Genomic DNA, 24,991 nt, shown 5'->3' on the forward strand with positions numbered 1-24,991 from the left:
GTGAGGCAGATGTGGTCTGTTTTGAATTGGTTTTATGTAGCGCTTTTCTAGATGTGCAAAGATGTAAACTATTTACAATTAAAACAGTAGGAAAATGACTATTCTGAACACCCCTGTCTAAAGGTAATTCGGTTTTAGAAGCAAAACACTGCTTTAAACATTTTAAACTCATTAGGGATTGCTCTTGTTTTGGGTCTGAATGTGAAGATGAGATTTGGGGCGGCTCTATTTCAGTGGGATACAGGGTGACGGGCCACCCCAAAATCCTGACAAATCTTACAATATTTGCCTCATTACCTTTAACAGAAAGCTGTGATGTAGCCGTTTTTTTTTTTCAAAATAACTAATATACACTGTAAGTCAAAGGTTTGGACACAGTTTCTCATTCAATAGCATGAGAAAGTCTGTCCAAATTCTTGACTGGTAGTGAATGTAAAAGCAATATACAGTGGTGGCTTGATATATGATATTCATTCATTCTGGGGCCACACTAATTCAAAACATTCATATCCCAAACCATTTCTAAGTCGAGTAACTCATATCTCAAGGTGCCAGTGTATAAATACTTGATGGATAGGTTTTAGCATGTTTCATGAATTTAAGTGGAAGAATGTCAACGTGGTCCTTGCATCCTTCGATTTCTCTGCACTCAGCCCTTGGAGGAAAAAGTTGGGTATAAAGGTCTGAGCTTGCTAGAAACTACTACAACTTTGATCTGTTATTGTACAAATGATAAACCTTGTAAAGGTAAAATGTGAATTTTAGGTATTGTAAGCGGTAAAGAAAATGTATGGATGGATCTGTATTAGAAAGCAAGTTTTGCTCCAACTGTGTTTCAGCCTCCAAAACAGCACATTGGTACAATTGAGGGGCCCAAACCAGACAATTTTAGGAACAGCTTGTATGCAGCTTCTTGTTTCTCTTACTAAGTACATTCTTTCCGAACCATCTGTGTGGATAGTTAAGAGTAGTTTCACGGCATGTCAAGTAAGTAAAGATTTCTAATAAACACAACTCAAAACCACACCCATTAAATCTGCATAACTACCAGTGAGGGATGGCCAGTGTCGGTAGTCATTATTTAGAAGTAGAATCTTGGACTTGTCTAATAAACACACCAAAAGCAACAAACCAATGTGTGATGCGTGATTTCAGTCAACCTGCACTCATTTGACACGCTCGCTCACCCACAAAAGCTCAGCTCAGATCAATTTTCTTCGGTCGATATGATTGATTTTTTTCCCCTCTCAACGAAAACACGCATACAAATAACTCATTAACAAAACAAAATCCTGCCAACACATATTGAAAGACACAAGCCTCTTATCATTCCTAATTACCATCAGGACCCTCTGATGGGATTTAGCATAATAAAATAGGAACAACACAGTTCTTTCACTCTAAAAATCCATCCATTTTGTATAGCACTTATCCTCAGGGTCGCGGGTGAGCAGGAGTGTATCCCAGCTTACTTGGGGCGAGTGGCAGGGTACACTCTGAACTAGTCACCAGCCAATGGTAGCTTTCACTCTAAAATGACTAAAATACTCAATGGTTGCACAGAATGTATAATCTAGGCAAAAATGGACACCACACTCCTCACAATTTGGCAGTAGAACAATGAGATTTGTCCCAGCCAATCACATTGACAATACTAATAAAAAGGAAAAAGTTCGACTGAAAATAAATACAGTGATGCCTTGAGATACAGTAGGAGTGACCCAACTAACTAGTTTTTCGAGATACGAGCCATCGTTCACCAATTTCTTTGCTTTGACTTTGAGGGACCTGGATGAGTGTCGTATAGTAGCTGTTAAATTTCCTAATTTTACAACAAGCAGCAGTTTGGCTGATAGTAAACAATTCTTCAAAAATGGGAACGACAAGTTGTTTATTACTACTCACACTATCCTGTCAAAGAAAACAAAGCAAAGAGAATTTGTGTGTTGTGTATTTAACTCAACCACATGCTTTGCCTTCGGAAAGGCCGTCTAGTCAATGCTAACAAGCAAAATTCCATAGACGGGCTAATGAATAGCACTGGTGTGGCATTGTTATAACCCAAAAGATATTTGAAACAGTGTAGCAACACATGTAGACAGATAATATAACAACACACCAGGCACATATTTGTGCCTGGTGTGTCTACTTGAGGGAGGCATTTATTTTGTGGCCTGCAATGCCATTCTAAAAACAAACAAAACCTCAGAGGAACAGTTATAAAAAAAATAAATTAAATTAAATAAAAAGTCGCCAGAATGTAAAACACATTTGTTCAATGCAGGTGGTGATTTAGGTTGTCTGATTATTAATGATCCTCTCAGTACTCTGAAATGTTGGCACATCTCGTATGAAAACGCTCACAACCCAGTCAATAGGCAATTCTGATGATACTCCATCTCATTCAAGCCACGGTGACGATCAATAACGCGGAAGAAGATTTGACAAAACGGTATCCTTCAGTCTCTCTTGTCAGTAAATGGGACCCTTGCGCAAGATGTTATTTGCAGCTCAAGTGTGCTCTCCAGCTCCAAGGATGACCCCGATAGAAGGAGAAAAATGAGATGTCATGACAAAACAGGGCGACACTTGCATTTAAAGCAGGGCGGGGGAACCTTCGCGCGCTTTTAATATTGAGTGCCGCAAAAAAAAAAAAAAAAAACATCCTGTGTTGGCTCTCAAGCATTTCATCTTTTGTGTCCTAATTGTCCTAAATTAGAGCTTTGAAGGAGGGAAGAAAGCAGTGAGCTTCTACAATAAGACACAAACATGCGTAGGGTCGCACACAGGCCAGTGTAAAGACCCTCTTCGTCGAGAGTGGGTGGTCTTTTTAGTCCCGCTCCCTTGTGGTCTCTTGAGTGAGACAAACCGAATTCCGTGTGACATGTCAGCGTGCAACCTTTTCACTCTGCTCTCAAACTGTTTCATGTTGAGCAAAAACAGCATGTACAATGCGGCATTTCATGTGTCGCCTTAGACAATGATATTCATCTCCAATTCTTTTGAGCAAGATCACAATTTCTATTGCATGAATACAGTTACTGCACACTTCTGGAGGGTCTTGTTTTCTTCAAATTGCGAAGTGAAACCGGCTTCAGGGAGGCTGAATTTTTTTAATTATGCCTTGATTGGTGCTGCTGTTTTGGTTAATGTTCTCAGCACTTAACACTTTAATGTCAATCAGTCTCAGAGTTCTGAGGTTAGGGGTTTGAATACAAGATCCGGCCTTCCTGCCTGGAGTTTCCATGTTCTCCCAGTACCTGCATGGGTTTTCTCTGGGTAAACTGGCTTCCTCCCACATTCCTAAAACATGCATGTTGGGTTCATTGACGACTCAATTTTCCTTAGGTGTGAATGTGAATGGTTGTGTGTTTATATGTGCCCTGCGATTGGCTGGTGACCAGACCAGGGTGTAGCGCGCCCCTATCCACTGGGATAGGTTCCATGCTATAGAAAATGTGTGATTGTTTGTTTGTTTGTTTGTTTGTTTGTTATATAGGGGGGGAAAGGAGGCATTTGTCGTTGGGAATGATTGGTGATTAACTGTTAGATGGCGTCTATTAGAGGTATGGCCATTACTTGAGGAAATAAGATATCGTCATTTCTCTACTATAACATGCGATTAATGTTCTGACATCCACTACTTTGGCACACCTGAGCCCCGACGACTTGTCTCACCTGCTGCCGTGTCACTTTGTAATGCTGTCTGGACCCGCGGTGCTTCGTGACACTCGTGCATATGCAAGCTTGTTGTTATTCCTCAGCCTCTGCACTGCCTCCGTTCAGCTCACCCATCACCGTTAGGATGGTGGCAGCTGAATTTGGCTGTGTGACAGCCTGACCATTTTATTTATAGGCACAGTCAGATGATTGGGTCAGCAAGATGGAGAGGCTGGATTTGCTCCCGGGCACTGTTTGTCCATAATTTTTCTCCTCCATTAAAGTCAGATTAGATAAGCACATCATTATTTGCCACGTTGGAACAAGGTGGAAACGCAGTGGGGAGAAGCAGTAGGAACTTGTAATCATGTCTTCATTTCCTCCATGAAGGTGAAAAACAGTCAAGTACGCAAGCCAGGAGCTATGGCTGAGTTTGTAAAATAAAAAAAGATACAAAAGGTTTTTTGGGGATAAAGCTATTTACACCTACCAATGTATTAGAACACGTGGCCGTGACACCTACAGGCAGTAGTATCTTGTCTTTGTAGTGTATTCTATTAAATATAGGTTGAAAAGTATTTGTTAATCACTGTATTCTGTTTTTATTTACATTTTACGCACCGTCCCAACTTCATTAGAATTGGGATTTGTACATGTGTTTTGCCTAATGACTCATGTTTTTAAAAAAAATAAAACATAATAAAAAAAACAAATGGCGGACATCGTACAGATTCTACCGGATCATGTGAAACCTATGACTACAACTGTACCCATTCGTCTGACCATGGACTATTAATAGGTACAACTATTACAACTATTATAACTCAAGCATCTTGGCCATGATTGTACTCAAAATCAGTAAGGTTCTTTTTCTGACACAAAGCAATACCCCCGATACAGGTTTGAGTATGCTTGGGTGCAAATTGTGACCAGTAAGGAAGAGGCAAGGGTCAAGTATTTTCTCTTCATTGACTTTCGCTACTTCATGCATCTTGACACAGGATGCTGTTCACAATCAAGATGTTTCTCGCTCTCAAAACAGAACTCTACATTTGAGCAAGCTTGGATGCCAGTTGCGACCAGGAAGGAACAGACAAAGCCCATGTACCTATTGATGTAATCCAACTGAACCAAATGACCTCAAGTATCTTGGAAAGTACTCAAAATAAATGGGGTACTTGATCTGACATAGAGCAATATCTGCTAGAGCAGGGATCACCAACATAGTGTCGATGGACAACACATAGCCCCCAAAGACTACAAGTATCCCGTGGGCTTACTCTAAAATAGCTCACCAGTGACTTTGTGAGTTCCCAGGAATGTTGTAGAAGTGATCATTTCATAATGTAAACTCGAGAATAGATTGATAGAAATAAAGTGTTGCATAGTGATCATTTGTTTCCCACCTTGTTAATAGTTAATTATTGTGATTAAATGTAATCCCAAGTTTTTCTCAAAGTTTTTACAAAAACTTCTTACAAATTGTGACCAGTAAGAAGGAAGCCAAAGACCACATACATCTCAGTCCGATGCTATTCAAAATCAGTAGGCTTCTTATGGTGAGCCATAAAGATTTAACAACATATCATCAACATATCAACAAGATCCAACATCGTCAATGCAACATGATACTTGACATGATCATTATTTCACATTTTACCATGCAGAAGGTTCAGTCTACCATGGCAACAACAGCCAACATTTGGCTTATGTCCCACCTTCCCCATCACGATTCATGAATATAAATGTCTCATTTGGAAATGATTTATGAGCCACGTGCTAATGATATGAATATTTTAAATGTGAATTCATTACATTTGTGAAGGTCACACAAGTCTATGTACCCGCGCACAGTTTTTTTTTTTTTTTTTTAATTGTTCACACTTTCATTTAAATGTAATTGCAGTTATGTGTACAGATTGTTTAAGAATAAAGCTTGAATATGAGAAAATTCTGAATCTTGGCTCAGCAAACTTGACTTGTTAACGTCTTACTTTTCCTTGTTAAACTACTTAAGTTGTATTTTCAGAAAAAAATATGAATGTTATGAGTATATTGTAGTCATATTTTTCCAGAATATTTGAGAATAAGCCTTAATTGCTTTAGAAATAGTAACGTTATGAGAAGTCTTATTTTGGGGGGGGGGGGGGGGGGGGAAGGTGTAATATTAGGAAAATTAAGTCATCTTTTTTAAGTCAGATTTTTTTTAAATTACATATTGTATTTAAAAAAAATTCTAGAATACGGCCAGATTTTTTTCAAGAATAAAGTTGTATTTTGAAGAAAAAAAGTGTTCTTACAATAGATTTTTTTTCTAGAATAAAATTACTTTTTTTTCCTGAAAAAAAAGATGTTTTACAAAAAAGTCAGATGGTTTTCAACTGCAAAATCCGAATAGTAGAAAAGAGTGGCAATATTAGGAGAATATTTTTTTAAGAATCTTTTTTTTTTTTTTTTTTAAAGTTTTTTTAAAGAATTTAGTTGGATTTTTTCGTGAGTAAAAAAAAAAAATAAACAATCTTATAAGAATTAAATTGTTCTAAGAATAGTAAATTTTGCGAGAACAAAATCTACCTTGGCTCAGATAAATTGACGAGTTAAAATATACCTTTTCTTCATTAAATTTTAACTTTATTCACATAATAGTAGAAAACAACAACAACATTGTATCTAACAGTAAACAGATCACAACCATGCTTTATGATATATGTTTTTTGGGGGGGGTAGTTTTTTGTGACAATGGTCTTTTAGAAAAGTAATTTCAGCCCTCTGTATGTTACACATATATTGAGGACTGACAATAATACCATACCATGTAAAACAAAAAGAGCTGAGGATACAATGCAAACAATATTAGAGGGTGGACTATGGTGCGAGCGTCATGATCATCCACTCTGAACTGAAGTGCAAATTATCCTCCCATTCAACCTGAATAAGTGAATAATAATAATCTCATTCTGTAAAGCACTGTCACAAAAAGGTTCCTGGAGATGTTCCTCACGCACACAAGTGTTGTAGTAGCAGAAGCGGGGGTGCCTACCTGAGGTAACGCAGCGGTTCTATGGTTTCAGTCTCCGCTTCAGCTGAGCTGTGGTTCATCTTGTCCATCTGTTTGTCACCCAGGACCGGTGAAAAGACAAGAAAGGAGAAGCCGCGCCTCTACAAAATTCTTAACAAAACAGTCAGTTTTCGCAATGGTTGTTTCGGAGGTAGATGGTGCTCGTCACTCTCCGGTCTCGTCCCCACTGTGTGGCATTAAAAAGCAGCGCACTCACTCAAAGAGAGGCGGCCAATTAAGAATCAGGAGAGGCAACACTAGCTGGCTGATTGGCCCAGGCGGCACCATCAGAGCAACCCCCCTCGCCCCCTTTCCTCAAATTCACACATTTGTGCACAATCCTCAGTGGCCAAAGCATCCCTTGATGTGGAATGTAAAGCAGGCGTCTCAGTGGGGAGACTTGCAAACATTTCACATAAATTTAGTTTTGTACCAAAACAAAGGCATGCATGCCTGTGTTGTTGTGTAACTGGGTGATAGTACGAATCAACAAATTGTTAGCCTAATAGCATAATTGCCATTAAGTCATTCACAATAGCATTTAAAAAAATACCAATGTGCTTGCTAAAAAAATATTTTTTTTTCTTTGTCTGTGTCAATTCTCAGTCATCCAGGTTCAGACTCGAATCCCTCACATGAGTTTGATCATGGGAGTTATTTATACACACGGAACGCAAATACTGTCTATAAGTAAGTACGCATATGCTGTGTTTTACAACAACACTGAACAATATTTGTCATTTTTAATGTAACTGCGGGGGGATGAAATCGCCAAGCTCGCGCCCCATCTCAGCCAGCTCATGTTCTCCGTTAGTGGGCTAACAGTCCAACGCTTGGTGAATTGTGCTTCACAATGATTTATGCGCGCATAAATTACTCTAGTTACCGCATTTCAAGAAAATAGCGATTCGCAGAATTTACGGCCACCCGAATCTCAGACGCTCTCACCACTGGCGCACTGCCGCCAGTGCGTACAATTGACACACAATCCAGCACGCATGTTCGTCGAGACAAAACTCAAATAACGAAATCAGGTCCATAAACATTGGGACAACGACAATATTCTCCTCATTTGGCGGCTATACACACCACCACAATGGATTTGAAATGAATTGAACGAGATGTGCTTCGACTGCAGACATCCAGCTATAATTTGACAGTATTTACATCCAAAACAGGTGAATCGTCCGGGAAATTATAACAGTCTGTATATGTGCCTCCCATTTTCTAAAGGGACCAAAACTAATGAGGTCACTGTCTGCTCAGCTGTTCCATAGCCAGGTGTATGTTATTACCTCATTATCCCATTTACTGTAGGAGGAGCAGATAAACGGTCGAGAGCAATGATTCTCAACTGGTGGGTTGAGACCCCCCCCCCCAAAAAAAGCCACATTCTTAATCCGCTACAGTACAGAGACGTACCAAGGTCCTACATGGTAAGGGACAGGAAGTGTAGCTGCCTCTGATGAGCTTTACTCTATAAACAGCTTTACTCTATAAACAAAAACTCAGCCTCTGGCTGGCGGAAGTCAAGACGGGCAATATGTTTCTGGCAGTGCATCAAACTCATTTGAAATGTTTTTGGGAAATATAATTACCTACGTGTTGTCAGAGGCTATTTTCAAAAAAATCATATTCTTTATTGGTCTTAGCTTCTATAAAAGTGAGGAAAATGTGGGTCCCTGGGTGAGAACAGTGGAGAACCACTGGTCTAGGATTCATTTCAAGTGTGCTATTTGCATTTGCAATCTGTCAACCACAAAGGCTTTGCAACCAGGTATTAAAATTTGAAAGTTTCGGTTGATTGTTAAATTTTGCTCTTTTAAAAAGTAGGAGACACATAGATAAAAACTGTTGTAATTCCTACACAGTTCACCTGATTTGGATGTCAATACTCTGAAATTAAAGATGAAAGTCAAATCCATTGTGGATTAGAATTAGGTCATTGGATATGGTTTTCCCGCGACCCTAGTGAGGATAAGCGGTACAGAAAATGGATGGATGGATATGGTTTGCAAGTGAGTGTTCATCATAAGGTGAGTATGGCAGCAAAGTTTGATGATGATCTACCATGATAGACAAAACTCAGAACTCGGCTCCACAAGCTCCATAATGTTTTTTTATTATACTCATCATGCTCTCTCAAGCACAGCCAGATCACACACATGGAGGCATGCAAGGACTGAAAGGGGCGCGCAAACCGTGCTACACCTCTTGAAAGTGCCTTGCTAAATGGCACCGTGACAATCGTCCAGAAGCAGACTAGCATCTCTCCAAAAACTTGTTGCCATTTTTACATTTAGTCCACAGTGGAACTTTGACCTGTGACCCTGCGGTTCCAAAGCTCAACCTCCCTTAATCTTAAAGTGTGTGTATGAAGAAGGTCCTGTCCTGAACAGATCCATACTTAATGTTGCATAATTAAATCTTCTGAGAAGGGATTTATTGGATCTTTTCCATATTCACTGGAGGATCATGTTAAAAGGCACACTGGATCAAATGCTCTGGCGAGCTGCAGGTTGCCCTGCTCCGATCCAGCGTGATCGTATATTTAGGGCAGCTAAGGAAACAAAGGGAAAATGAAACACATGCATATTAAAGGCACGCATAATGAAAGGATGTGGATGAGACAAGGCTTGAAGGTCATACACAGCAAATAAAATAAAAAAAAAACACCTATAAAAGCCTTGTTCTGATGTGCTGAGATGTGTGAAATTCAAAGGTTAAAAATTAGAACAAAATATAAACATCTTCCAGCCTTGTCAGGAAGCATTTGTAAAAAGATGAACATGCCAGTGAGGACAAACGGGCGCAAGACGCAATACAGGTATTTGGTATACTCTGCCATCTAGCAGTAACAAAGAAATACTGCAGTTTAGAGAAACAGCCCCTGTGAATAAATTGGGAATTTGCAACAAAGACACTGAAGCTGACATCATATTTTACTTAGGTGTACGAGTATTAGGGACACAGTAAAATGGGAAAAGAAAAATATTTTGGGGGGGAATCAGTGGCCTTAATAGTCAATGTCATTGAATGCAAGTCTACTGCAAATATATATATATATATATATATAAATTTGCAAAGCAAGCATTGGATGGTTCTTAAAAAACTAAAAAAAATTGTCATGGGATCGCAATGTCAGTGAATCACATCAATGAATGAAAAAGGTATTGGCCCCCTTCTCAATTTCCTATATTTTTGGATAGTTTCCCCACTTTAATATAAAAAAAAATGCAAATATCAGACAAATATAACCCAAGTGAAATTAAAATGCGGTTTTTAAACAGTGATTTCATTAAGGGAAAAATTGTTTTTGTTACCTGGCCCTGTGTGATAAAGTAATGGCCCCCTAAACCTAATAACCGTTTGTGCCATCCTCAGCAGCAACAACTGAAATCAAGCTTTTTCTATAACTACCAATGAGTCTTACATATCTCTGTGGAGATATTTTGGCCCACTCTTCCTGGCAGATATTTTTTAATTCAGCAAAAATTGAGGATTTTCAAGCATGAACGGCCTTTTTAAGGTCATGCCGCTGCATTTCAATAGGATTCAAGTCTGGACTTGGACGAGGCCACGCTAAAACCATTTATTTTTTAAGCCATTCAGAAGTTGACTTGCTGGTGTGTTTTGGATCGTCATCCTGCTAAAGAACACAAGTGAACTTCAGCTTGAGGTCACAAATGATATGGCTGAACATTCACCTTCAGGATTTTCTGTTAAAGTGCAGAATTCATGGTTCCATCAATCACAGCAAGTTCTCCAGGTCCTGAAGTAGAAAGCAGCCCAAGGCCATCACACTACCACCACGTTTGACTGTTGGTATGATGCTCTTTTCATGAAATGCTGTGCTACATTTACGCCAAATGTAAATGTTTTGCAAAAGTCGAGCCTTCGTGTTCTTTTTGGTTAGCAGTAGTTTTTGTCTTGGAACTCTGCCATGGATGCCATTTTTCCTCAGCCTAATTGTTGTGTCACGAACACTGACCTTAACTGAAGCAAGGGAGGCCTGCAGTTCTTTAGAAGTTGTCCTGAGTTCCTTTGTGGCCTCCTGGATTATTAATTATTGTTCTCTTGGCATAATCCTTGTAGGCCGGCTACTCCTGGGAAGGTTTACCACTGTTCCATCTTTTCTCCATATGAGGATAATGGCGCTTCCTATGGTTTGCTTGAATCCTAAAGCTTTAGAAATGGCTTTTGTAGCCTTTTCCAGACTTATCGATGTCAATTACTTTATTTCTCAAATGTTCTGGAATATTCTTTGGATCTTGTCATTTTGTTGCAGCTTTTTTAGATCTTCTGTCCGACTTGATTTTGTCCAGACAGATTCTGTTTAAGTGATTTCTTGAACAGGTAATCTGGCTTGGGTGTGAGCAATGAAAATTCCCCAAAAGATGTGATTAGCCAATTAACCAAAGACATGTGATTTGCCAAAATGAATTTTCTTTTTCATACGGCCAGGTAACTTAAATTCCCCCGGTTAATAAATGGAATTACCATTTAAAAACAACTTTTTAAATTCACATGGGTTCGTTTGATGATCTCAAAGTGGGGAAACTGCAAATCTAAGAATTTGAAAAGTGAGGCCAATACTTTTTCACAGCACTGAACAAATAGTAGTCCTTACCACTGTCACTGAACCTAAATAGAAATGAAGTTCATATCATGGACACCAAGCAAATATGGAGAATTTAATGTAAATGACCAGACATTTGACACTTGGCTTGAATGCTTGTCCCAGCAGGATACAATCATGCTCGTGCAAAAAAAAATAAAAAAATAAAAAAATCATGTACTACTGTACAGTTGCAGTACACAGTAATCGGTGCTAGAACCACTAGAGGGCGGAAGAGACTTTACAATAAACGATCCATGTTCTTAGTCGCTATACAATGAAAAGCACACCTTATTTTGGTTGTTTAGAAAAATTCACACTATTTGGAGATGCATGATTTCCATTAGACAGTTAGGTAATATCACTTTGACTTTAAGTCTATTTGATTTCATGATAAGACTTACTTTAAGAATGTATTGACAACAAATCAGCCAAGGAGGAGTTAAAATTTGTTTTATTGTTATTTAACAGAGCAGGGGATGAAGAAATCCACCCCAAAACAAAACAAATATCTCCTCATACATTATTTTATTTGCAATGTGGGTTTGGCCACATCTTTCCCCCTAAAACAAACGGAATGATGTTGATTTCAAACAGCGGCAGGGTTGTAACACTTGGTGATGGATTTATCGTTTGCATCCACAAGAGGTGGGCTGATGCTGCATTTTTTTTATTTTTTTTAACCTGTCGGGAATGTAGAGACTACCTGGGTTGTTTCCCATGTGGATTTTAGGAGGCGGGCGCACAAGTCCAAAGTGAAACCAGGAGGTGACATTAGGGGACAGCTCAGTTTGTTCGAGGGACATACTAAATTTATTAAAATGTATTATCCTTCCATTCATTTTCTATACCGCTTTTTCTCATTTGTGTCGCGAATTAGCTGGAGCCTACCCCAAATGATTCCGGCAAGAGGTAGGGTACACCCTGAATCGGTTGCCATCCAATCACAGGGCACATTTACACAACCAACCATTCACACGTATGGATAATTTAGTCTTCAATGAACCTCAAAATCATGTTTTTGGAATTGAGAAGGAAATACCAAATGAAAATCCAAACAAGCATGGGGAGAACATGCAAACTCGAAACAGGAAGACCAGAGCCGAATCTCAAAGGCGAAACAGACGTGCTGACCGCAAGAACACCGTGCTGCCAAAATACCATCCAACATTTGGTGGTATGATGAATGTTTTGGGGGGCTTTTTGGATCAGATCCTCTGAGGTATATGTCCACGTCCCCTGCTGTGGACTCGAGGTGTCAATCCGATGGTCGTCATTCTGATCCGACAGTGGAACATAGAATGCACAACCTGCCCAAGGTTTCATTCACTATTAATTTAGCAACAGGTTGGAGACATCGCATGGTTGTTAAGGAACTAAACACCCAGCACAGTGGGGATTCCTGTTTGAAGTATGATCTTCCCCAGCTTATCCTGATTAAAATGCAGTGCAGCCTCCGTGAAGAACCTGACGCAACATCACGTTAGAAGACTTCCTGGCGGGTGTTGTTCGCATCACTACATTCTGAAAGCTGTCCAGCTTCTTCTTGACAAGATGCCAAACGACACGGACGAGCGGGGGTCATCCATTCACGCGGGTGTTATTACTAATAACGTGACTCTATAAATAAACCCGGAGACAGTTGTGTCTAGAAAAGAAAACAATGCACCACAACCTAAATGACTAAAAGCAAAAAAAAAAAAAAAAAAAAGCATGTCACAAATATGACAAACCTCCTCCAGTTTTAGCATGACATCATGTTTTCTCCAGAGGCTTCAAATAAACTCCAAACCTTCCAGCAGAAGGGATTTATTTGGGCTCCACTAGTTCTTTGGAAGTTTATTTTGTCTCTCAACAACAGTCTTCAAAACAACACATTAGGCTCCATAATTTTACAATAGTCAGTGAAACCATTTTATCTTTATTCTTTTTCTTTTCCAAGTCTTTAAAAGTCGGCTACAATGTGGAAACCAGCAGATGTAAAACCACCTTCAACAGTAACATGAGCTCGTATAATTTCGACCTCGGCATGAGGCAACTTCCAAAGCGTTGGAGGAGCACAATATTTATAAAAAAAAAAAAAAAAAAAAAACGGACAAGAATCTAGAATTCAGCCATACAAAGAGTCCGACACATCGGCTTCTCTGGTGTACACGCTGGCGGTTGGAAAGAAGAGGCAGTCTGTGTGCAGTTTTACAGTCTTTTGCATTTTTTTTTCTTTCTTACTCATTTTTGCAAAGCAGAAGTAATTTCTCCGATGGTCCTCAAAGATCAAACAGTCCGTGTGACGAGATCTCAAGTTCAGACACCGCACTGGACCTACCGAAGAAGGGTAAGGCGCGTATTCTGTTGTGTCTAATAATAATAATAATAATAATAATATCTTTACTCTGTCTAATCCATAGACAGAGGAATTCTGTGGCGACTCCCACTGTAAGACGGTCGACCAAAAGAAGTTTGAACCCAAACCACCTTTAAAAAAAAAAAAAAAACCTCTACTGGACACAATCCGTGTATCCCAAACTTCGGGAATAGGCTCTCATTGCGGAAATGGAGGAACATCTCCATCTCAAGACAAAAAAAAAACGGGAGGCAGATTTACCCTCCTGCATCAAGTTCATAGAAAGGATTAGAATGATAACGTTATAGATGGGTGGGAGCATAATGGCTATCATAGATATTACAAGAGCGGGAAAATGACAATAGGAATGGGAGGGAGGGGGAGATGAGGAGGTATTATTTCCATGTGTTGGCTGCCTGGGAGATGGAGCGGGAGGGTATCATGTCCAGCAGGTATTCCCGCTGGCGCTCCACAGAGGAGGTGGTCTTGTGGGCGGACAAGCTGGGGTTCACGTAGGCCATAGTCACGCCTGCCAGGACATAAATTGGTTAAAAAAATGCAACCGAGCTCTTTTGACATGAAGGAAGGACGGTGGTAAAGATGTAGAGATGGAGCTATGGTGTCCACTGGAAGAAGACTGGAGCCCGTTTTATCCAATGCAAGAAAAATTACTTGTGTTTGACCACATGATTGAGAACAACGTGCAAACACACTAATAGATCACATGGTTCTTCGAATATAACTACCAGTGACCAGCGGGTATCTATCCAGCTATGAGGACGGAGGTTCACATTAAGTAAGGTTCATGTGAAAGTGGACTTTTAAAACAAGATAAAAAGGACTATTAAGGAGAAATGCGGAGAAACGTCAACAGAGACAGACAGGGTAGGACAAATAAGTGTCATAGCTTCCCTGATCATAAACAGATGCTCACAACATTATGAAGAGACCACATCAGAATCTATTTGAATGCCCATCAACAAAGAAACCACATCCACAGTGTAAGATCTTAAATACTGTGCAGGGAACTTGTTCACAACAACTGAGAAAATGTTTAACTGCTTCAGTGCTGCTGTTTTGGTTAGCAACAGTGTGAACAATAGGGTTTAAAGGCATACAAATATAATCACAGTTGCTTTCCGTTTTTTTTTCCCCTGAAGGAAAAAAAAATGAGGCATCCATTCAACAAACATTTGCTGCAAAGCGTGACCATGTCTTCAGGCATCTACACTACTCACAAAAAGTTTAGGATAGTGGGCGTTCCTCAGGTGAAATTTCTGAATCTAAATTAATCTACATTATTCTAAAATTCACTCAAACCTTACCAGGTAAACTGAATTTGACTACTAAATCTTTGAATGCACATCCAACTGTTCAATGTTTCAGTACTTTTTGCAGAACCTGCTGTTCTCTAACAAGGAGTTGAAGGGCAAAATCTAGAACAGGTGTTTGATCCATGACAATTTTCAAGGAAATCCACTTGTATGGCTTCCAGTCTCTATCATCTATGTTGCAACCTGCTGATGACATGTGTGTGTGATACTAGCCAAGTAGCAACTTCAATGCCACTTCTAACAAGGAAATGTATTGGTCGACACCTCTTGTGAATTTTGTCATTCATTTCCTTGTTAGAGAACAGCAAGTTGTGCAAAATGAGCTGTAACATTAAATTGTTGGAAATATGTATTATAAGTTTTTAAGAAGGTCAAATTGTTAAGGTTATACTGCATTTTAGGTTCATCTTGAAATTTCACCAGAAAGCTGAATATCCCTAACATTTTCTGAGTGGTGTATACGGATACATATAACATCTGTGCTTTGTAATAATGTCTAAATGTCTGTACTGTTATTAGATTTTTATTAAAGTTTACGAAGTCATGACGAATGGCAGCTCATTAACTATATCCATTTATTGTAGGGTCATTGCAAAATTTGCTTTAGCCATTATTGTAGATTTACTTAATTAAAACATGTTGGGGACAGATTGGCAGATAATCACCTAATTGTTAAATGTATGGGTGCGTCAGAATCATTTCAACAATGTTAGACTAAAAGAACATGCCAAAGGAAGTAGTTCCATCAAAGAGTGTCATCCACCTGCATTGCTGCTGCTCTTCCTCCAGGCAGTCACGTTGCCCTGATTACTGTTGCTGCCACCAGCGCTGACCTTCACCCCTTGCTGCAGTGGGCGCGCCGCCCCGTGCTTACCTGGCCTGCTGCTCAATGCTGCCGCTGTCACGGCACTCTGCAGCTGCGAGGAGGAGGGGGAGGAGTTGTAGGTGAATATGTGATGCTAACTGACCAGAACGTCACAGAAATGCAGCAATACGCTGAACATGATTGTCTGCTAGGTGGCGTTTACCTGCTTAATGGCAGAATGATGGCCCATCACAGATCTATGCGGCATGGCAGCCCTGACCTGCTTGTACTGGTGAGACACGAGCAACTCGCTTTTGGACATCGAATGAGAGGACGAGGTGGTTTTGGAGATGGATGTGGCGGAGGAGGTGGTGGCCTGCTGGAGGATCCGCTGTTCAATCTCCTGCTCCTGCTGCAGTGCCTTGACGAAAGCCGCCTTCAGGCGACTGGTGTGCTCGGCCTTGAGTGCCTTCTTCTGATTGGATGACATGCACTGGTTACACAGGATGGTCCCGGCCTTCTCCTTCCTCCAGCGAGAGGTGAAATCAGTTTTACACTGGGTGCATGTGTACGGCTCTTTGGGAATTGAGCTGGACATGCCGGTTGTTGGACCAAGATTGCCTATGGGTGGTGGTGTGGTGGGGGATTAAATAATTAAAACATGGCATACACCTCAAACACAACAACAGAATAAAAAGGTTGACCCACCTCTACCAAGCATGTCTAGGAGTTTTTGCACCACTTCCTCCAACCCCAACAAGTAGATGAACTCATTATTGGCGGCTGAAGGCAAGAAGTTGAACTCGGGGGCAGGAGGTTTAGGCGGCGGGATTTCCAGCAGCGTCTTTTCCAGCTGCTTGCGAAGTGCGAGCTTGGCGGCGGCCTGGCGGCTGGCAGGCGACTCATTAATGCCAGAGTTGGGTGACGCTGAAGAACCCTTAATGCCCGTTGGAGACGCCTGAACACAATAGTAAAGCCCATGTGAGTGACGACACATTCAAAATGTTGTTCTCGAAGCTTGAAAGCTATGTAGTGGAAACGCTAAAAAAAAAAAAAAGTTTCCCACAGTTACGCACAGTTGAACCTCTTCAGTCAATTGTCCATATGTCATACAATTTCAGAATTTTACCAGGAAAAATTTTAAAGCATTGGTGGGCAAATCTTTGTACTTAAGGTTCACATTTGTCATTAAAATGGATGGATGGGCCAGGTCATTTGTAGAGAGGTGGAAAAAAAGTTATGTTCATGAAAAATGTGAAAAAATAAAAATAGAAAAAAATTATTTTACATTTAATAAAATAGATGCAAAATGATTAACATTTGAAAAATTGTCTATTTCTACTAATATTTTGAATTGTTATATTCACAATAAATCAATTAAATTACATAAATTAGTAGAAAAAAATATAAACAGCTTGAATTACCCAGAGCAGAGCATACAGAGCCATATTCAAAGAGGCCTCCAACAACATACAAGTCACTTGTTGGCAAGTAGTGCTATATTATGTTCTCATTTTAACACACGTCTAAGAAACAAGATTGTACAGTTTATAGTTGTTATTTTTTCATGGTGATACTGATAACTTGAGTTTCAGACAAATTATTTCCATTTTCATTACTTCTCATGGGAAAAATGGTTGCAACCTTAAGAGGCACCACTAATGCTTCAGTTGTATTCTCACCTGTGGGATGTTGACCAATATATTACTGTTGGCCACATTAGCCACCCGAATGAGGCCCTGCTGAATGATCCTCTGTCCCTGGACCTGCACATTTGGCACGGAGGCCCTGGGAGCCAGCAGCAGCGGAGGAGGGCCCGAGCCTCCGTGATGCTGCTGTTGCTGGCGCAGGCTGGCGATCTGCTGGGGAGTCACAGTAACAGGCTGATTGCAGCCAAATGTAGAAGCAAAACAAAACGCAAAAAGGACACAATAGAAGTGAGCAGAGTCGGGACAAGAAACGCAGTACATCAGTAGTAAAGAATATTGGGAGGACCAACCTGGGCTCCTCTGACCAGTGGTGGCATGGCTGTCTGAGAGCTGTGTTTGGACGGGACGTGTTGACCTCCCCGCACCAGAGGCGGAGGGATCACCATGCCTGAGCTGCGACCAGTTACCTGTCAAAAAATGGTAAATGGGCTGCACTTATATAGCGCTTTATCTCCACTATCACAGTGCTCAAAGCTCTTGACAAAAGCCTCACATTCACTCACCCACACACATTCATACACCAATGGGCGGTTGCTGCCATGCAAGGCACTGCGCCAGGCCTACTGGGAGCAAATTAGGGTTCAGTGTCTTACCCAAGGACACCTCGACAGTCGCAGCCAGGATTCGAACCAGTTACCCTCCGGTCACCGCTCTACCTACTGAGCCACAGCTGCCCATATGCAACAAGCCTGTCAACATATATGATATTCTACCAAGTGTGTAGGTTGACCCGATTAGTCCACGAGTTAACTTTACTACTCCACATCGAAGTTTAATGCTTGAGGTCGACTAATCGCTCATCACGTGTTTTTGGCATCTCGTCTTCCAATTGGCCAATTTACAGAGGACTTTTGACTCCTGTCTGCTGCTTGCACTAGATTAAACACCCTGTGTAACAGCGAAATGTCAGGCCAACAAAGTCTTCATATGTCTGTGCAGGTCCAAGAGTACAAAAAATACACTTGTTGTGAATAACCATAGTGGTAAGCCTTGCCGGCTTCAGCCATTTCATTTGCCACTAGTCTTAAAAGATTCATACCAGCAGTACCTCAGGACCGGCAGCAAGGAACGAAGGCAGTATAGTATATTAGACTATTCATAGAACTTGTATGGTACAACACTCACCAACTTTGGGACACAACATTGTCGCTTTTCAACACTGACGTCGTATGGATGTTACAAGTGTGTGGAAATATTTTACAAAAAAAAATTAGACCAGTAGCACAGTAACTTGCAAAATATACAATAAAGGCTCAAGTGAAATGGAAACTTTTTGGGACCTGGCTACGTTGTCCCATCTTATAACATGCTATGCTATTGATTACTGAACACAAGATGAGACCGGCTTGTTGGAGAGAAACATGCGCAGCTCTAATTGCTACAACAACAGCTGAATGGTGAGTTATATTTTTACTGTTATTATTACTTATTTGTTTTTTATTTGTGTCTATGCTGGTCCATTGAAAGATGTCTTTACATGAAACCGGTCTGTGGTGCAAAAAAGGTTCTGGACTGGTTGTACTGTGCTGAAAAAATATCATTAATAAAATTAAAATTAGGATTAATCGACTTCGACTTGACTTTCATCACATATAAATCGAATAAAATAAATCTGCAGTTGTTCAACCGTTCTATACAGTATGAAGACCATCTGCTGTAGTGTGTACCTGAAGGGGTCCTTTGCTTGATGTAATGCTACCTCGCACCAGAGGAGGGGGAGTCGCCACGGAGCCAGATGCCTTGGAATTGAGAGAAATCAAAACTGTCATTTAAAGTAACAATCATGCAAGAATCCTACAGATTTTCATCAGTGAAGGCTCAATTAATGTCTCATAGTTTAATATTAGACATGGATCACCTAATGAACTGTTGGTCTGTCTGTATGTCAAAAGGCTGGCATCATCTGATCCACAACACAAGCCTCCAGGGCTTTATCAAGAACCAAAATAGCTCAGCGGACGACTCGAACATCAGATATTAATCTCCTGACCCAGTTTGAACTTTAGTTTCCCTTTTAATTTTTTGTTTTACCTTCTGAGCTGTGCTCTCCTTCTGGATCTGGCTCTGTCGTAGTTTCTTAAGCAGCACCAACTTGGCTTCTTGGAGTCTTAGCTCTTCTTTGAGCTGTTTGATGATTTGCTCCCGCTCCTCGGGAGAACTCTTCTGTATAACGGAAAGAGAGATTAAATAATATTTCTATTCTAAATAGACCTTGACAACACCCAGAAAGCCAGTGTTGCAGTTTTCCCACCATGAGTTTTTCTGTGTCCGTCTTAGTAAAGCAGTGGCCATTCATGAGAGGACTGGATGGCTCGTTGTCTGATAGCACGATCACGTCATCTGGTGATGGCGGCTGGCGCTCTCTCTTGATTTCACTGAAAGGACGACAGGAAAAACAAAGTGTTTAGAAATCCTATTCGGACTGAATACTGCATTATCAGTCAATACACAAATATAGGTAAACAACTGAAATCGAACGCCGTCCGGCTTGTCAAATTTAGTTTTATTCATTCGACTTCTGGTGAGCCCTATTCTGAAAGGACAGTAAGAGAAGAAGAATGTGAGAAGGGAAGTGAAAGTGTCTGCTGTAAATCAAAGTGCCTTTCAAGGGACATTTAATAAAGTGACTTGACTCATTCAGTGCTCAGATGAGAGATGTAAAAAACTGCAATGGTTACTTTTCAAAATGGTAGGGGTGGAGTGTAATTCATTTCAATGTTTTACATCACATTAGTGGTTGATCAAATTTTATACTTTACTACAGAAAGTTAGGACAGTTTTGTTCGCAACATGAGAATAGTTAACTTCTGCTTACACTTCGATGAAAGAACTTTAAACTTTGAAAACATTGCCTTACTTAGTCAAGGTTTTAGGGGGATGACAGTTTGGACTAAAATCTAACAAAAAAACAAACAAGTTTTGAAATCCAAACAAATTTGTTGTTGACTAACATAATGAAGCAGACTGTGTTCAGCTTCGGAAGGTCCACTGTCTCAGCAACACAGCACTTGTAGTTTTGACCAACTTCCACTAGGAGGAGGCATATAATCAAAGTTTTTAATCACCCTCCCAAATGTGATGAAAATGTGCTCTGAGGCAGACAAGAGAACAAGAACCGGGAGATCAATAAGAGAGTAATGGCGAGAGAGGGAGCAAGCGAGGGAATAACTAAGGTTTGTCTCCATCAAACAACATGGTTACACAGAGGCCTTCCATCTCTCTTCCGATTTAGATGTCGAAGAAAAGTCAAAGTTTGAAGGAGACCTGGCTGAAGATGACTTGAGTGACGTAGTGGTTTGGCTCTAAGGGAATTATGCACCCACATGGGAAAGACTGATTCCAAACGTGTCAAAGCTTAGGCCTGGTTCACCACAAAGAACCTCGAGGCCTCACCTCCTCCTCCCGTACCTCTGTGGCCTAGTCGAACAGGGAGAGCCTGGGCCTTGGCTCTTCCCTCCCTCCCAGCTGCCGACAACAAAGTCACAAGTTGAGCTAAGCAGAGGTCCGCTGGAGACATGGGAGAGGGTGACAGTGATGGGGGGAGGGGAATAACATGGCCAGGAGCCAACCTATTGTGTACACTCTCACTCAGTCACTCAACCAGTCGCTACTTGGCGCACCCCTCCCCCAACGCTACTTGTTCATCTTTTATAATCCCAACTCACTCACTTCTTCGCACTATGGTACACACTTCTGTATTCACTTGTGCGTGGTTGCTAAACTGCCATCTACGAAACACCCACTTCAGCAGGACAGCATCAAAGGAAGCTGCATATACTATACAGAAACTAATGATACAGAACACAGCAGGCATGAAACAAAAAACATAAAACCTCGTTGAAATCTTTCAAGAGGTTAAAAAAATGTCCATCTCAGCCTCAGGTACTTGTAAAATTGAAAGTATGCCTCTTGCTGACAGTTTGCCCTCCTGCAGCCCGAGGCGAGATCTGTATACATTCCATAAAAGCAGTTACATTTAATTGTCAAACATAGGTTGAATTACATAGGACAAATACCAAAGGGGACTAGCTTATGGTTGTCGCTGCCACTCAGTCAGGAAGAGTTTCCACATCAGGTTGGTTATGTAAGGTCCAGTGTTTCTGCATGCCTCGGCTTTACAACTGAACCGCACACTATAAGATTAAGCACCGCTCAATCTGTAACAATTATTTGAAGCAACAGCATATGCATTGCATGGAGCTTTAACATCAGCAAAGCCGTTCACCGAAGAGATGACGAAACAAAATGGAGGTGACATATAGTCTGAAACTCTAAAGTAGCAGGCAAACTACAGGTTCCTCTTGGAAAAAGATTTCCCATAAAACTAATCCATTCTTTTGGAACAGTACAGTATGGGCTGTGCAGTGACTAATTACACGCGCTGAGCCCAGTTCAAAGGTGACAAACTGAGATGAGTCAGCTCTTGGTTTCGACATGAACTGTCATTGCGTCACCACACGCATTTATCTCTCATCACTTGACATCAGGCATTCGTCGGCGTGGTCATGTGACACACCCACCACTCCTCCTGGCCCCTCCCTCATCCAACTGCTCCTTCCAAAGTAGAAACCATGGCAACGGCCAGTTGGAACCAGTTTGTGACACATAGTCTTCATTTTGTGTGAGGAGCGAGGCAAAGCTCAGGTGCTGCTGTGGGAGAAAATGGAGCCTGGGCCCCACATGAGCATCCCCCCCGCATGCAACTTCCTGTTTGGTGCTCACTTGATTTCGAGAGGAACCTGAAACTCCAGTGGACAGCACTCTGCAACCGCAAGGCATTGAGCTTGAACGCAAAGAAACTAAAAATAACTTTATAGGCAAACTCCTCCCACAGGAAGAAGACAGATCAATGTGCTGCCTGCCACATCACAAGTGCGATCTGGAAATGCTCGTGTTCTTTTCACCTTTACCCCTCACTTAGCATGAAAGCTGATTATAGACGACGTATGAGGAAAAGGTTTACTGTGGACAACACGGGGCCTTAATATACATGAACAAATGTTTTAGCATCAATATCACCACGCGAAGTGAAAGCAAAAGCATGCCACCACAGAACATTAAGGAAAATGGCTCACCTTTTGGATGTGCTCATGTCAACAGGCTCGTCCCTCGTCTGCACCTCCACCTTGATAGTGGCCTTCACCTCCCCAGTCTTAAGGATGCTGGCTGCCAACTTTGCCGACTGTTCACTCTTCAGTTTGACCCCCTCCGTTTCAGCCCCATCCAGGTCCAGGGGGCTTCCGTCAGCGTCCCCCTTCTCCAGCTTGACCCGTTTGGAGTCCATGTCTCCCGTGCCGTCCCTTTCCATGGCCCTCTTCTGGCTGCGTGTTTGACGCACCGCCTCTTCTGACATGGCTGCTCTCAACCTGGAGAAACGGAAGAGAAAACTCATTGAAAAGGAAAACCGTTGAAAAGAAAAACCATCGCATAAGCAAACAAAAAGCTAAGCCCGTACCCTTAAGAAGTACAGCAATAGCACATAAATTATGATTTAATTACAACTTCACCTCCTTTTTTCACTTAGAAATGGCAATTCTCTCATTCCCTCAACAAACCAAGCAAGACATCAAAGCATATCATAGCACTCCGCGGATACAATGCAAATAATATGATCCCTAGGATCTGTGGGTGTTATAGGACGGTGGCGGAGTAATCTGATTGGATGCTCAATAGGTACTCTGTTTCGTTGACTCCATGACATCACTGCCGCATCAATGCTTTTTCTCATCCATGATCTTGCCTTTGAGCTCATTCTGTTAGATGTCAAAATAATATTAAGTATGCTTCGCCAATCCCTGAAAAATCACACATTTTTAACACTTAGACTTTGAAACCGGAGTAAAAGAACGACACTCATATGCCACTGATGAGCAAAACAATATATATCATCGCTATCCAATGCCTTCCTTTTTAGTCCATGTTTTACTTTAACGATCAGATTTTCCATGTTGTTCAGTTAAAGAGGTGTTGTTAAACAACAAATGAAAACATGTTCTATAACAGGGTGAGAGAAGCGCTGATCACAATCCACCACTTCTAATGTCCTTCAAAGAACACACGATACCGGTTTTGAAGGCAAACTAAGATCCTACAGAGTCAAGAACAAATCACCTTTACTTTGTTGTACTAAAAGTGCCAATAATGTTGGAAAATGAAGAGATGAAGGCGCAGATGATCAATATAGGTATATTTTTGATGAACAGCCTGATTGATACGAGAGTCAAAATTAGCTATTAAACTATGAATTACGGCAACTGTTTGAATGACAAAGAGATTTGAGGAAACGTTTTACCTCACTACCCATTGTTAGAAGTTGAAAAGAACATAAGTGGCTAGTAAATATCACTTTGTCATGGAAAGCCATTATGCTAAGCGGCAGACGTATACTTAAACTTGCATACAAAAGATTAAAATGTCCAACATACAGTAATTTAAAACAATATATTTACATTTCTGGTGCTAAACAAGTACAATGATTCTATGTGGTGTGCTTTTTCTAACTAGTTGACTGTAAAACGTTTTTGTCATAGTTTGAGATCTTGTTTCTATGGGTAATCATTCTGCGTTTTTTTTTTTTTCCTGATAAGTGTTCCATTTAGCTGATACATTCAGCCTTAAAAAGGGTCCACCCTGCAGTATAGTGGCATCTTGCCCTAGCGCCGGTGCCCCAGATCCTGACCCAAATCTCTTTCAGTACAGTAAGATGATGAAACCCACTTATCACATAACCTATTACAAAGCACAAACACTGCAACATTCAAACTCAATCCCAAGTGGGACATCTGATGCAGACGTAGCTTCCTCAGCGTTAGGGCCACCCATACCCCACCCCCTCCACAAATGCAGTCTACGTAAAACACTCGTAAGTATTATTTGGGCAAAGACCAAGTCCATCAAAGCATCTTTGTGTCAGAAGACTGACGAGGTTTTTCTATCCCGATGTGACATCATCACAGCTTTGAGTGACCTTATCCTGAGATTAATTTAGTGACAGCTTCCTGGTTCCATAAAAATAGGTCCAAAAAGGTCTCACTAATTAGGGAGATGTACAAGTTAACCCCCCCCCAAAAAAAAAAAGACCTACTTAAGGTAGGACTAAATTATGTTGACAGGTTTTGGAATGTTCAAATTACATTCCAAAGCATTTCAATCCAAATAATACGGTGTTGTCCATATATCAATGATGCCTGAAATACATTTGGTCTGCACTAAAACCTGAGGCCAGGTTCTCTATAAAAAATATTATTATTATTTTTTTTTTTACTGTAACTTACAAAAGCTTTGATTGCTTTTTCTCAAGACAACTATCAATTAAAACTGAGCAAAAGTAAGAATCTAGTCAACGCTTGAAAATATTTCGCAGAACAAATTCAAGTCTGTTTGCATGAGTGCATGTAATAAAATCCCAAACCTGCATTGATGCAAAAAAATAGTCTAGTTGTGCCATCCTTTACTAAAAAAAAACA

General features: G+C 40.7%; 2 protein-coding genes across 3 annotated transcripts in view; both read right to left on the bottom strand.

Annotated features, from left to right (window-relative positions):
* The window catches only part of yjefn3 (YjeF N-terminal domain containing 3), a 43,722-nt gene extending 36,508 nt beyond the window's left edge, over positions 1-7,214 (bottom strand). The window contains exon 1 of one of the 2 annotated variants that reach the window (XM_061779188.1): positions 6,701-7,214. In XM_061779188.1, the coding sequence (XP_061635172.1) occupies positions 6,701-6,768 (68 nt within the window). In that variant the 5' untranslated portion in view covers positions 6,769-7,214. Of the gene's footprint in view, positions 1-3,678; positions 3,812-6,700 lie in introns of those variants that run through there. The other variant, XM_061779189.1, reaches the window with a different exon arrangement.
* A 4,184-nt stretch (positions 7,215-11,398) lies between these two features.
* Positions 11,399-23,245, bottom strand: gatad2ab (GATA zinc finger domain containing 2Ab). The gene is made up of 11 exons (XM_061779187.1): positions 23,033-23,245; positions 22,601-22,891; positions 19,777-19,900; positions 19,557-19,688; positions 19,193-19,264; positions 17,816-17,932; positions 17,499-17,699; positions 16,525-16,774; positions 16,040-16,437; positions 15,775-15,928; positions 11,399-14,206 (listed from the first exon to the last, which is right to left on the bottom strand). Exons 1-11 carry the CDS (start codon positions 23,065-23,067, stop codon positions 14,073-14,075), a joined length of 1,908 nt encoding a protein of 635 aa, XP_061635171.1. The 5' UTR covers positions 23,068-23,245; the 3' UTR covers positions 11,399-14,072.
* Between the last annotated feature and the right edge of the window lie 1,746 nt (positions 23,246-24,991).

Source organism: Phyllopteryx taeniolatus, chromosome 7 (genome assembly GCF_024500385.1).
Source record: "Phyllopteryx taeniolatus isolate TA_2022b chromosome 7, UOR_Ptae_1.2, whole genome shotgun sequence".
Lineage (NCBI taxonomy): Eukaryota > Metazoa > Chordata > Actinopteri > Syngnathiformes > Syngnathidae > Phyllopteryx > Phyllopteryx taeniolatus.